The sequence below is a fragment of the Pygocentrus nattereri genome, chromosome 9, assembly GCF_015220715.1.
Source record: "Pygocentrus nattereri isolate fPygNat1 chromosome 9, fPygNat1.pri, whole genome shotgun sequence".
NCBI classification, from domain to species: Eukaryota; Metazoa; Chordata; class Actinopteri; order Characiformes; family Serrasalmidae; genus Pygocentrus; species Pygocentrus nattereri.
Window position 1 is genome coordinate 24,697,659 of NC_051219.1, and position 13,113 is coordinate 24,710,771.

The 13,113-nt window shown below is 38.8% G+C and overlaps 1 protein-coding gene across 1 annotated transcript in view; it reads left to right on the plus strand.

Moving 5' to 3' along the window:
- Positions 1-2,696: 2,696 nt before the first annotated feature.
- Positions 2,697-13,113, plus strand: part of LOC108442503 (transcription initiation factor TFIID subunit 4) — a 38,873-nt gene continuing 28,456 nt past the window's right edge. The window contains exons 1-3 of the mRNA XM_017722575.2: positions 2,697-2,931; positions 4,155-4,955; positions 10,984-11,132. Of these exons, the coding sequence (XP_017578064.1) occupies positions 2,697-2,931; positions 4,155-4,955; positions 10,984-11,132 (1,185 nt within the window). The remainder of the gene's footprint in view (positions 2,932-4,154; positions 4,956-10,983; positions 11,133-13,113) is intronic.

A 13,113-nucleotide genomic window follows, 5' to 3' on the forward strand; every position in this document is an offset into this window, starting at 1 on the left:
GCGTGGGCGTAAAATAAGGCCCCGCCTACAGACTAAAAATCTTTGTTACGACTGTGACATGAACAAGTTTTAAATTATAAATTAAACTCATGATGAAACTGAATCTTCCCTGACACTCTAATACAATTAAAATCTTTTTAAAGAAAACACAAAAACTACAAAAATTGTAAAAAAAAGAAAAGAAAACCAAACGAGACTGCTGGGATAGACTCCAGCATCCCCCCCACGACCCTGACGGAGAAGCGGCTTAGTAAATGGATGGATGGATGGATGGATGGAAAAACAAACAAAAGAAAAAAAAAATGTAATATTAATCAGTGTAAATTTAAGGGTCAGGGTTTGGGGCAGACATCTCCCAATAGAAAGTATCCTATAAATGATGATTTTGAATATTCTATATATTGCTGTTTCACAGGTGAGGATAAAACTTTATTTAAGTGCATCATCTTATTCTTAGATGTCTCTTGATACATATTACTTTCCTAATAATAACAGCTTCTTTAAGTGTCCTTAGTAATTTAGTGTGATCATGTTCAGTTAGTTGTGACATTAGTTGGTTAGTAACATTAATGTTAGTTGACTTCTTGTGAACATAGAAGGCTAGGCTAGCTAGCAAACTTTATCTAGCAGTGACTATATTTACTATAATGAGGTACAGACCTGAATAGAATACATTACACAAAACATTTTCTGAGAAAAAAGATCTAAAAGAGTACATTAATAAACAAGAAAAACAACCATTTATTGGAAACAGGGCCCTGTTTAGCACCACACAAACTAGCCTGCCTTTAGCACATATATTTCTCATGAAGACTGCTTCATGGAGGCGTTGTTCTGACAAACTAGACTTGGGTAATGTATTTTAAATACTATAACATTGGAATTTGGACAGCTGAAAAAAATATTTTAAGAGTTTTGGAGATCATTGTTAGCCTATATGTTTAGAATGGCATTGTCTGCTGGGGAGGTGGCATTACAGAAGCAGACAGGAAGAAACTGGACAAGCTTATCAGGAAGGCTAGTTCTGTCCTGGGCTGTGCGCTGAACCCAGTGGGGGAGGTGGCGGAGAGGAGGATGTTGGCCAAGCTTGCATCCATGATGGACAACCCCTCTCACCCACTACAGGAGGCAGTTGCAGCACTGGGCAGCTCCTTCAGTGACAGGATTCTCCACCTGCGATGCGTAAAAGAGAGATACTGCACCTTTCTCCCCACTGCTGTTCAGCTCTACAACCAAAACCTCCCCAAGCAGAGACTCAGACACTCTCCGTCATAAACACACTTCACACATCACTCTATCACAAACACACCACATAAACCTATATCTTATCCTACCTCTAATTAATGTGCAATATCTGCTGCTGATAGATTGGTACAAGTGCAATACATACGCAAGTTCTGTGCAATATTTATAATTTCTTTGCAATATCCTGTCATTACCTGCTCAGAAATGTGCAATATCCATACAACTGCATGTGTAAACTGTAAACTATTTTTATTTTTTTATATTTTTCTGCTAACAGATGCCTTGTTTATTTATTTATTTATATAGTATATCTTATATTTTGTATTTTGTATGATGCACATCTTTGTCTACTTACTGCTCTTTGTCTGCTTACTGTGTATTCTGCTGTAACAATGCAAATTTCCCCCAGTGGGATAATAAAAGTCTATTTGATCTTATCTTAGAAATAAAGCTTCTGTGCAGGTATGTTTTTCGTCCATCAAGATACAAACAATATAAATGTTCCCTTAAAGTTACAACAGTGGTTTTACTGTCGGTTGTGAACCTTAAATGAGTTTTTTCAGGTGAAAAGTACATATTTGTACTTTTTCAGAGCCTAATGTTTTAAAACAGAACAATAAAATAAAAAGCCTGCAGACGAGACAGGGTGTGTAGATCATATTACAGTTATTTTCCCTGATTCATGGTATCAAAACATCTCCTTGAGGGTACTGCTCCAGTGCCAGTTTAGAATAGTTTTTCTTTCTGAAAGTGTATTTTTTAGATGCATAAACAAAGCAGTAACATTACTTTGCAAGGAAAACTGTGTTCAGCCCACAATTCCTCATTTGCACTATTGTGCAACAACTGTTTAAAAAAAATCACATGATTTTGGGTAAAGGCTGAGAATTTTGTTTAAAAAAATAACATGAAATAATGTTATATGATATTATAATGATAATATATGTGCAATAATTTGAACATTTCTTATTCTTCTGTCTGCTTCTTTTTTCATTATTTGCATTATTTATTGTATAATTGAAATAACTTATATTTTGCCAGTGACTTTTAGTTGATCATTTATTCAAAACCAGCTGCCTTTACTTTAACTTCACACCCGTTTTCAGAAAAGCCCCGCCCTGCTGTCTTGGGATTGGCTAGAAGAGTCCCGCCCTCTGCGCTGAGATTGGCTTATTGTAAAACGGCTATTAGGAAACACTAAACTAATAATGATAGTCTATTTTAACATATTACAAGGAAAATATGATCAAATCATTCGTAAAAAGAAGAAGAAGACGAGGAAAATCATTCTCCCTCACTGTGATGTACAACGATTTTAACGGTCGTCCAAGTCATTTAAATATCGAGGCGACCAATGAGAAGATTGGCAGCGTTCCCGCGTCAGCGCCGCACCGACCAATCAGAGTAGGCGTTGCGATGGGAGCGTAGGGGAGGAGAGCGATAGTAGAAAGATGGCGGCGGGCCCCGAGTTGTTGGACGATGTTTTCTTCAACGCCGAGGTGGATGAGAAGACTGTAAGCGACGTCGTGGGCTCATTGGAGTCCCAGCTCATCGGCGCTGGACCCGGTAAGCTCGCCGGCAGGCTTCAGACTGCTGGCGGGCACATCGGAGGCTCAGCCGGGGGTAATAGTGGAGAAATTCGCGACAACAACAACATGGGACTGGGGCAGGAGAACCAGAGAGCAGGTGAGTTTTGTTGTTGTTTGGTGTTTGTTGTTTGTTCCTGTTTGTTTCCGTCTCTCACCTGGTCAAAGACTTTGAGCTTCCAAAAGTACTGCAGAGAGACACTTTTAAAAATGTATGGCCAGGTTTTTAGTTAAATATAGATACTGTTAGCGCTGTATGGAAAACCGTTTCCGCTACTGGAGAGAAATATGTAACCTAGACATTTAGTAAGTCATAAGAATAAGAAAGTTTTGAAAAATTATGATTAAGCGTCTCATAATTTTGGCTTGCCATCTCATAATAATAAGATTGTATCTCATAATTATGACTTAATATCTCATAATAAGTGAGAAAGTTTCCCATAATTAGAACTTAATGCCTCATATGAATTAGTACTTACTGTCTCATAGTAATGGGAATTTATGTCAATTATGATAAAATAAGTCATAATTATGATAAAATAAGTCATAATTATGACACATTAAGTAACTTCTGTTAGATAACATGTCATAGACATTTTCATATACTAAGTTATAATTATGAGAATACTATGTTGTAAGAAAGTACCTCATAATTATAATATTTTATGTCACGATTATAGGATACTAAGTCATATTATGGCCTAGTAAGTTGTAATTATGAGATACTAAGACATTATGAGAAAGTAATTCAAAATTGAGATGGTAAGTCACTTACACAGTAATTGTGTGTTATAAATACAAAAAAATTAAATAATAATTCTCAGTATTTTGACTTACTAAATGGCGCTATATATATATATATATATGTATGTATGTATGTATGTATGTATGTATAGAGCCATTTAGTGTTGTCGTCGTTGTACACACACCCCTCCACCCCCCACCGGTGATGGAAACAGGCTTCCATTCCTTAGCGCTAGTAATGTTATAGAAACAATTAATTCCTACCAAAATGTTAGTGTGTAAACTGCTGCTTTTAATGTTTTTTATTCAGTATTTTGCACTAAATTCAATTAAACAGAACCAAGTTTCTCTTAGTTTTGCTCTATTTGTATTTAAACCTGCTATTAGTCAGTGTTCTTCAAGTACTGATGTTGTCCACATATGTTCAGAAAAGTATATTGTATTGTATCCTGACATATTTTATCATGATAAATAAATATTGCCATATTGTCCAGCCCCAGTGTCTATATCTATACAACATGCATAAGTAAGGGCACTGACTTTATATTGTCTTTGTTGTTTGTTTATGCTATATAACAGGGGCAAGAATGCCAGCAGGTTCCATTAATGATGCCAGAGTGCCACCTAAAGGTATGGATGCTAGAGCAGCTACGCCAGGAAACCTCAAACCTGGACTTGGAGCCACTTCAGCAGCATCCATAGCAAACCACATGTTGGGCAGTGGCCAGAGAGGGACGTCTGCAGTTACATCTTTGAATGGAAGTAATGTGTTGGTGAACTCGCACGGTTCAGTTGGTGTTGGACCTTTCTCTAGCGCATCATCAGCACCGTCGCCAGTCTCCGGTATTGTGTCAACTGGAACAGTGGTGAATAATGGACCTGGTTGCATGCCCAAAGGACAGACCACGCCCTCGGGCACAGTCATTCAGACCTCTTTGATGAATACTGCCACTGTGATTTCGGCGCAAACTTCCTGCCTGTCTGCAGGACCCACTGTTGCACTTGTGAGGCCGCCTATGCAAACCCAAGTTACGGTTACGGCACCGAATGGCACTGGCAGCTTGGCGTTAAGCGCTGGAGTAAACGCTGTGCACCTGCCCACATCACATACACCAGGATCGTTAAGTTTAAGCTCAGCAGGCCAGGTTAACAAAGCAGACTCGACTAAAACTCTTATTCAGACGGTGGCTCAAACTCCTGTATCAGTTGCACAGCCTATTAGAGGCCCCGTAATGCAAAGCGGGAGCAGGACTCCGGTGCCAGCAGCTGTTGGAGCCAATCCTGGCGGGATTCGGGCCATAGCACCACAGGTTTTAGCACCAAGAGTACCGCAGCCCCAACAAAGTCAGCCTAGTGTACACAATATCCAGCTCCCACCAGGTAATCCATGCACATCACTCACTAATCCAGGAAACACCTTAACTCTGAAATCTGATCTGTTTAATCTCCATGACAACTTCAGTACAGAATTTAGGACAGTAGCTATTACAGAATAGGTTTTTTACTTCATAATCTTGTCATTAAGAAAAGTGTCACACAAACATCCTAACTAGACTAAACTCCCTAAATACTGTCCTAACTTTAGGATAAACCCAGCAGTGTCCTAACTTCTATTTAAATGTCATAGCTTAGTTCACCACTAGCATAATGATGCTACATTTATTTATACTGTAAAATGCTTTCACTGTGAGATGTTTTCTGCAGACTCAATCTCTACCATCCCTCTTATTACCTTCGTGTGTTAATATTGATGATAAAATATTACAGTGATGTTGGTGAATAATGAGGAGACAGACATCTGAAGTGTGTCTGTTTATTAGGTGGAATAACATTAGCACGCTTGGCTAAAGTGTTTGGGAAATGGAGACTGAAACTGGAGAGCAGCAATGCACTGATAAACAGCAGGGGGTGCTTTCAGAGTATTCACTACTTAGTTTATCACACTTCATTTATGCCAATATTAGTGCCAGTCCTGGGGAATAATGGCAGAGACCATGCATGTTATCTTCCTGTTGGAATATTGGCACTCAACAGCACTTAATTTTTTAAACCAACTTTTGGGTCGAGGAAGTTTTAACAAGTACTTTTAACAATGGTTTCAATCAGTCAATCAATAAACCTTTATTTAAACTTTGAGCAACTCTTATTTACAGTCTATCTGAGCTTTATGCAAAAAACAACAAGTAAATATAAATTTATGTTAGTAAAAGTAGAGCAAAGAAAATAAGACCCTAAAACCTTTTATTAAAACAGTACATAAAACAAATATAAATGTACTAACTTTATAACAAATTGATTTGTTAATTAATTTGTTAACTATTATGTATATTAGTAATAATGACTAATAAAACAGCTAAGAGAAAAAATGTGTTAGGAAACAATACACAGATCATAATTGTATTAATAAAATACAAAAAAAAATCACAGAAATGACAAACTAAAAAATGTAAATAATAAGAACAATGAACTAAAAAAGTCAAAGAAAATAAAACAAGGATAAAACTGGAGCCTATCCCAGCAGTCATCGGGCGGAAGGCAGGATACAGCCTGGACAGGTCGCCAGTCCATCGCAGGGCCTAAACCAGACCACTTTTTCATAATTTGAGTATGAAACTGACCCAAATGGAACAAAACTTCTGTCTGAAACTGACCCAAAGTGGAGAACGCAACCTGGCAGGAAAGAGCTGGTTACTGTGAAGTGACATTAATGGCGTTAAAGTGGAGATTAAACAAATATAAAATTATATAATAATCAGTTTATTAAATTAAGTTCAAATTAAATGTGTTCATCTACTTGGTGCTTTTGAACAGCATTTCAAGCATGGTTTAGACTGGATGAACTTCTGTACTGCTCTGTTAGGGCTGAACGGTTTGGGGAAAATACCTAGGCTCAATCCTATTTCTTATTTTTATCCTTACCCCTTGTTTTGGAGTGTAACCCTCCCCTTTCAAACTGAGTTACAAGGGGTAGTGGCTGAAATCTTCCCCCTATGAAATGGGACAACCCTTCAAGAACCGGATGCGTCATTAGTTGTCGTCAGTGACTTTTACGTAAACGGAAGAGGCGAGGTTTTCCATCCATTTCCAATATGCCGCCTCCAGCTGTGGTGATTTCACTTGTGTGTCATATGACAGGACAGGTAAATTATATTTAAAAGGGCCGGGAAAAAAAATCAGGACATGTTTTCCTGCTGTGTCTCCATACTATAGCAATAATGGTATATCACACTGACATTTGCCATTTATCCGGAGACTGAAAAGCATGGGCGCTCGTGATTCATTCACAACTTCAGTTTTATGCATCAAACAATCAAACAAGTCACTGAATAAAAAAAAAAGAGCACTACAGAAAGAAAACTACATCACTTCATTAACAGCTACTAACGCTGCTCTGTAGGAGACCCTGCCAGCCTGCAGTGACAGCACAGGGGAAAGTTCAGCTACTCACTGCTTAAATACATTTAGGGCCTTATACGCCTTCAAAGAGACGGGGACAATTATTTATTATCGCCACCAAGAATTCTTCGGTGATGGGAAGCTGAACTTAGCTTTTTAGTTGCCAGCTTCATGATCGATTTCCCGTTCCACCTTAAATGGTGCAGCAACCTTGGGTACCAGAACGTAACTGCTGCACCATTTAAGGTGGAACGGGAAATGACCATAAAACGCTATTACAATGGTTCTCTTACAATGAAACGTCTTTTTAACATAGAAAATAGTCGCATTTATGTGTCTCTTTGGTCGCTTGTGCAGCCATCTTGCCGATGGTTCGCAGGGCGTTCTGGGAATTTTCTCATAACACTCCGTTTGAAGGGCCATTTAGCCCTAACACTTCACCCTGCTCCTCCATCTCAACAACAATCGGGACATCCCTACCTCTAGATGTGAACGCGCAAAACAGAGGGGTAGGGCTAAGTGTTAGGGGCAAGGGGTGAAATGGGATTGGGCCCTAATTGTGATTTTTCTGGTTAATCATGCAACCGTACTGTTAGTTGCAGTTATTTTCTATAAATTGAGGTTCCGATCGTGTTTTTCTTTTATTTATGTATTTATTTATTTATTTTTATAATCACATAACCAGAATATCCACATTTTCTGGCTTGAGGCTTGACTCAGCTGTTGGTATCAAAACAGATTCTGATACAAGAACTCTTTTCACTTTAATATTATTATTATTGTTGTTGGTACTGTATTTAAGTTTAAAGTGTTTAATCTTCCAGCCACTAAGCATATCTGTAATGGAGCCTGCAGTTGAACTGCTGGCGTGGGACCCTCTGCGCTTTTACACCTGATGCACCACACTCTGTAATGCAGGGGTGCCGAATCCTGGACCTGGAGATGTACTACCCTGCAGAGTTTAGCTCCAACCCTAGTCCAACGCACCTGAACCAGGTAATGAGGGCCTTCAGGGGCATTTGACTGTATGACGGAGGTGCGTTGGATCTGAACTCTCATGGCTGTTAGATCTCCAGGACCAGCACTAAGGACCCCTGCTGTAGTGCACGTAGTGATGACACTCGGTTGTACAGTTCAGGTATAGCTGTTTCTTAAATGTATTTTCTGAATGTGAAATTAATGGTTGGTAATCAAGTATAAAGAAGTTGAGCAGCTTCTCTGTAATCCTTTTAATCTTTGGGTTGTCTGCTGGAAGTTTGTCGTGTTTCTGGAGAGCATCAGCAAGAGTCGCTGCTTAGTGGTGTCTTCATGTCTGTTAGCTAGCATAAACTTCTGGTACTCTTTCACATGAAACCTCTGCAGGTGATTAGACTGGCTGTATTGTACGATGCAGTGGTACTTCCACCCCTTAGCACGCTGGTTTACACACATTACAAGGAGCGTAGGTCTTGCTTTTCTGCTTTTCTGCATTTCCAAACTAAAACCTCTCAGAACAAATGACATTTAGTCAAACCACTAGCTAACGCTATTTGCTCATTCAGTTCCAGACTGGAATTACCTTGGGTTTGTGGTAAAATATGGAATGGAATCTGGATTGGCGACGTCTCATGTTACGTTGTTACTTTACTGCGGGTTCAAGATCCAGTGCCAGCTGTGGACTGGAATCCACATCGGAAGTGGATTCGCCCTGCCCATCTGATATCCAATGAGTGATTGACATCAATATCAGAACCGATACTGATATAGGATCGAATCAGCCCAATCTGTACTCTGTAATGTAGTGTGTCAGAAATCCAGTAACCTGTGGTTCTGATGTCATAACACATGGAGATTTGCCTGCCTCTGACTGGTCTCTACATTGAACTCTACAGGTGGTATACAACGGTGTTATTGTGTTAATTTTCCCCTCATAAAACTTAAGACAATGTTTTTGATATTGTAGACTATAATTTGAAGAAAATGCAGCTCTTCTGATTTGGAAATTAGCAGTGCTCTTTTTTGGTGCTGATATAGTGAGATTTAAAACCTAAAGCTCTCTTTCTACACAGAGAACTTATAACACAAACATATTTTTGGCCAAACAGATTTTGGCTGCACTAAAAACTCTAATGAATCAAACCACTCTACATCCAGTTGTCTCTCAGACGTGGGCCTTGTGGTCCTTAGTGCGTGATTTCATCAAAAAATGATTGAGGGTAGTGAAAGTGAAGTCGGGAGTAAAACTAAAACAGGAGGAAGTGCAGGTCAGATCTCTTAAAAGTGAGCGGCGGTTGTGAGAACCTAATTAAGGGTGAGTGAGTTGACAGTATTTTATTGTTATTGTATATTATAAATTATGTCACAGTATGCTTTTCTGAGCATATTGTGCATATTGTCAGTATTTGAATGACGCTGAGTAACTATGTTTAATTACTAAATGAGCATAATTGAGCTGTGACTCTGACTGTGCTCTGAGAGCTCAGCTCATCACCGTTACTGCAGATACAGCCCTACAGGTGGATAAACACCAACAAAACAGACCAGAATGACCAGAAAAAAGGTATGTAGATGCTTTAGATGCATCTCCAGAAAACCTATTGGGAAGAAGATTAGCTAGACTGGTGGATCTGTATAACCTGCACATTTCCAGAGTTCAGAGCACTCCAGTGTGTGATATTTTATAAAAACTAATAAATATGGCTACCCAAACTGCCTAAACTATTCAATAATGAACTCGCACACACAACACTGAATTTAGCTTCTCATTTAAATTTTCTGTTCCACCTTAAATGGTCCTGCAGTTCCACTGAGGCACCCTAAAAAACAGAATGAGTTTTGAAAGTTGGCGATTTTGAAGCCAAAATCAGCTTAAATCAGTAAATGCATTTCTTTACCTCAGTAAATGTATCAGTTTACCTCTTGTCAGTTTACCTCGGTTAATGTATTAATTTACCTCAACACTTGTAATTTACCTCAGTAAATATATTAATCTACCTTAATGCATGCATGTTTCTCTTTATAAATGTATTGATTTTACCTCAATAAATGTTTGTTTACCTCAATCCACTTATATACCTCAGTAAATGCATCACTTTACCTCAACATATGTACTAATTTAACTCAATACTTAAATCGGAGACCACCCCACAAATCACACTTTCATGTGATTTCACAAACTCAGAAGGCTAGATGAGTGCTTATATTAAAGGGGAGTGCAGACTCTTATATTATCTAAGAAGAGCTGTGAATGGTCTTCTGCCCTGATGAAGGCAGAGATATGGACCTTATAAATTCTATTATGTTTTGTGTTTTACTGCATTACAGTAAAGCAAGTTTTCTGTGCCAGAGCTATTAACAGATTTTAGTTTCAGCTCAGTAGGAGCTGTACTGAGCACTGTTTTTCACAGCATAATATAGTTTGATTTAAAAGAGCATTTTTATTAATGAATTAATATAACCAAATTAATTCAATGTAGTATTACCATTAAATTATTTACATTTAAATTTCATTCATTAATCAGATATTAATATTGAAGTTATTTTTATTAATATTTGATTAAAATATTGAGCATTTTAATTAATATAATTTTCTGAATAAAATAATTTTAAATTGAGTAGTAATAAATATGTGTGTGTGTTAGTATATAAATGGTTCACATTCAAGCCTTGCACGTTTGCAATCTTTTAGCCTGTTAGCTAGTAAAGAAAATGCAAAAATGCGTTTTTTTTTTTTTTTTTTTTAAATATAACAAAAAGCAGGGTCTTACTTCATCAGTACACTCAGAATCAAAGATTAATCCATTAACAGCAGAAGAGTTTTCTTGCCGGGGTGCAGTAATACATTGTGATACAGAGTTCAGTTGTTGTGAGGCTGTCATAAGCATGGTACATTGTGGAATTTAGAACTGCTTCAAATGCGGTTCAGCCAATCAGATTCAGGACTGGAACTATCCATTTAATAAAATGTATTATATGTCTTTACTATATAATGTGTCTGTGTTACAATCTGAGGTGTGTGTGTTTGTGTTCATAGGGATGGTTCTGGTGCGCAGTGAGAGTGGTCAGTTGTTGATGATCCATCAGCAGACATTGGCCCAGATGCAGGCCCAGTCTCAGGGTGCCATGGCAACAAGACCCACAACCCCCACCAGCACTCCACCTGTCCACATTACCTCTGTACAGGTAACAGCAGTAATCATTCAATCTGTTATTCTGTGTCTGTCTGTCCTCTATTTTTAGGACTGTAATGATATACATTTTCTGGTTGGATACCGTTTTCGATTTCAAAGTTGGGGTTCAGTTTTATTTATTTTTTTTATATTTTGCATGTTAGTAATGATTTTTCGGATGAATAAAAATAGTTCATTTCCATATCTTCACCTTATATCTCCAAATTGGTAACTTTACAGGAGATGGAAAGAACGATTTAATGGAAGTTCATGTAAAAAGACTTTTCATTATGAAATTGTAACGCAATGGAAAGAGTCACTTGTTTCAAATAATGCAAAAACACTAGAATAATGAGAACGGTGGAGAAACAATTTTTTTCCTAGACACTTCTTCAAAGGTTCTTTACTTACGAAAATGGTTATATATTGAACCATGAAAACTCAAAGAACCCTTTACCTGATTGAAAAGTTCTTTTCATCTTGAAATGGTTCTTTAGTTTGATGGAGAATGCTCTATATAGCACCAAATTGTTGTTGTTATAAGCTCTCTCACTCACACACACACACACACACACACACACACACACAGTGTCTCACAAAAGTGAGTACATCCCTCACATTACTGCAAATATTTTATTATATCTTTTTATGGGATAACACCATAGAAATGAAACTTGGATGTAACTTAGTGGTCAGTGTACCGCTTGTGCAGCAGTATAGATTTACTGTCCTCTGAAAATAACTCAACACACAGCCTTTAATGTCTAAATAGCTGGCAACACAAGTGAGTACACCTCACAGTGAATGTGTCGAAATTGTGCTCAAAGTGTCAATAATTTGTGTGACCACCATCATTATCTAGCACTGCCTTAACCCTCTTGGGCATGGAATTCAGCAGAGCTGCACAGGTTGCTACTGGAATCCTCTTCCACTCCTCCCTGATGACATCACAGAGCTGGAATCCTCTTCCCTGATGACATCCGCTTGAGGATGCCCCACAGGTGCTCAATTGGGTTTAGGTCTGGAGACATACTTGGCCAGTCCCTCACCTTTACCTTCAAAAAGGCAGTTGTCATCTTGGAAGTGTGTTTGGGATTGTTATTGTGTTGGAAAACTGCCATGCACATTTTCTGAAGGGAACTTCTTCAGAATGTCACAGTACATGTTGGAATTCATGTTTCCTTCAATGAACCGCAGTTCCCCATTGCCAGCAGCACTCATGCAGCCCCAGACTATGATGCTACCACCACCATGCTTGACTGTAGGCAAGAGACAGTTGTTTTGGTACTCCTCACCAGGGCACCACACACATGCTGACAGTGTCTTGTCAGACCACAGGACATGGGTCCAGTTCTTGGACTGCTTGTCTTGAGCAACCTGTTTGGAGGCTTTCTTGTGCATCAGCTTCAGAAGAGGCTTCCTTCTGGGATGATGGCCATGCAGACCGAGCTGATGCATTGTGCGACATATGGTCTGAGCACTGACAGGCTGACCTCCCATTTCCTCAACCTCTGCAGCAATGCTGCCAGCACTTGGGCGTCAGTTTTTTTTTTTTTTTTTTTTTTAAGCCAACCTCTGGATATGACTTGAACATGTGGACTAAACTTCTTTGGTTGACCATGGAGAGGCCTGTTCAGAGTGGAACCTGTCCTGGAAAAAACTTCTGTATGTCCTTGGCCACTGTGCTATTTCAATAGCGTGCTAGCTCAATTTCAGGGGGTTAGCAGTCTTCTTGTAGCCTAGGCCATCTTTGTGGAGAGCAACAATTCTATTTCTCAAATCCTCAGAGAGTTATTTGCCATGAGGTTCCATATTGAATATCCAGTGGCCAGAGGGAATTGTACCCAAAATACCAAATTTAACAGCCTTGCTCCCCATTCACACCTGGAACCTTGTAACTCCAACGAGTCACATGACACCAGGGAGGGATACCGGCACAATTGGGCACAATTTGGACACGTTCACTGTGAGGTGTACCCACTTGTGTTGCCAGC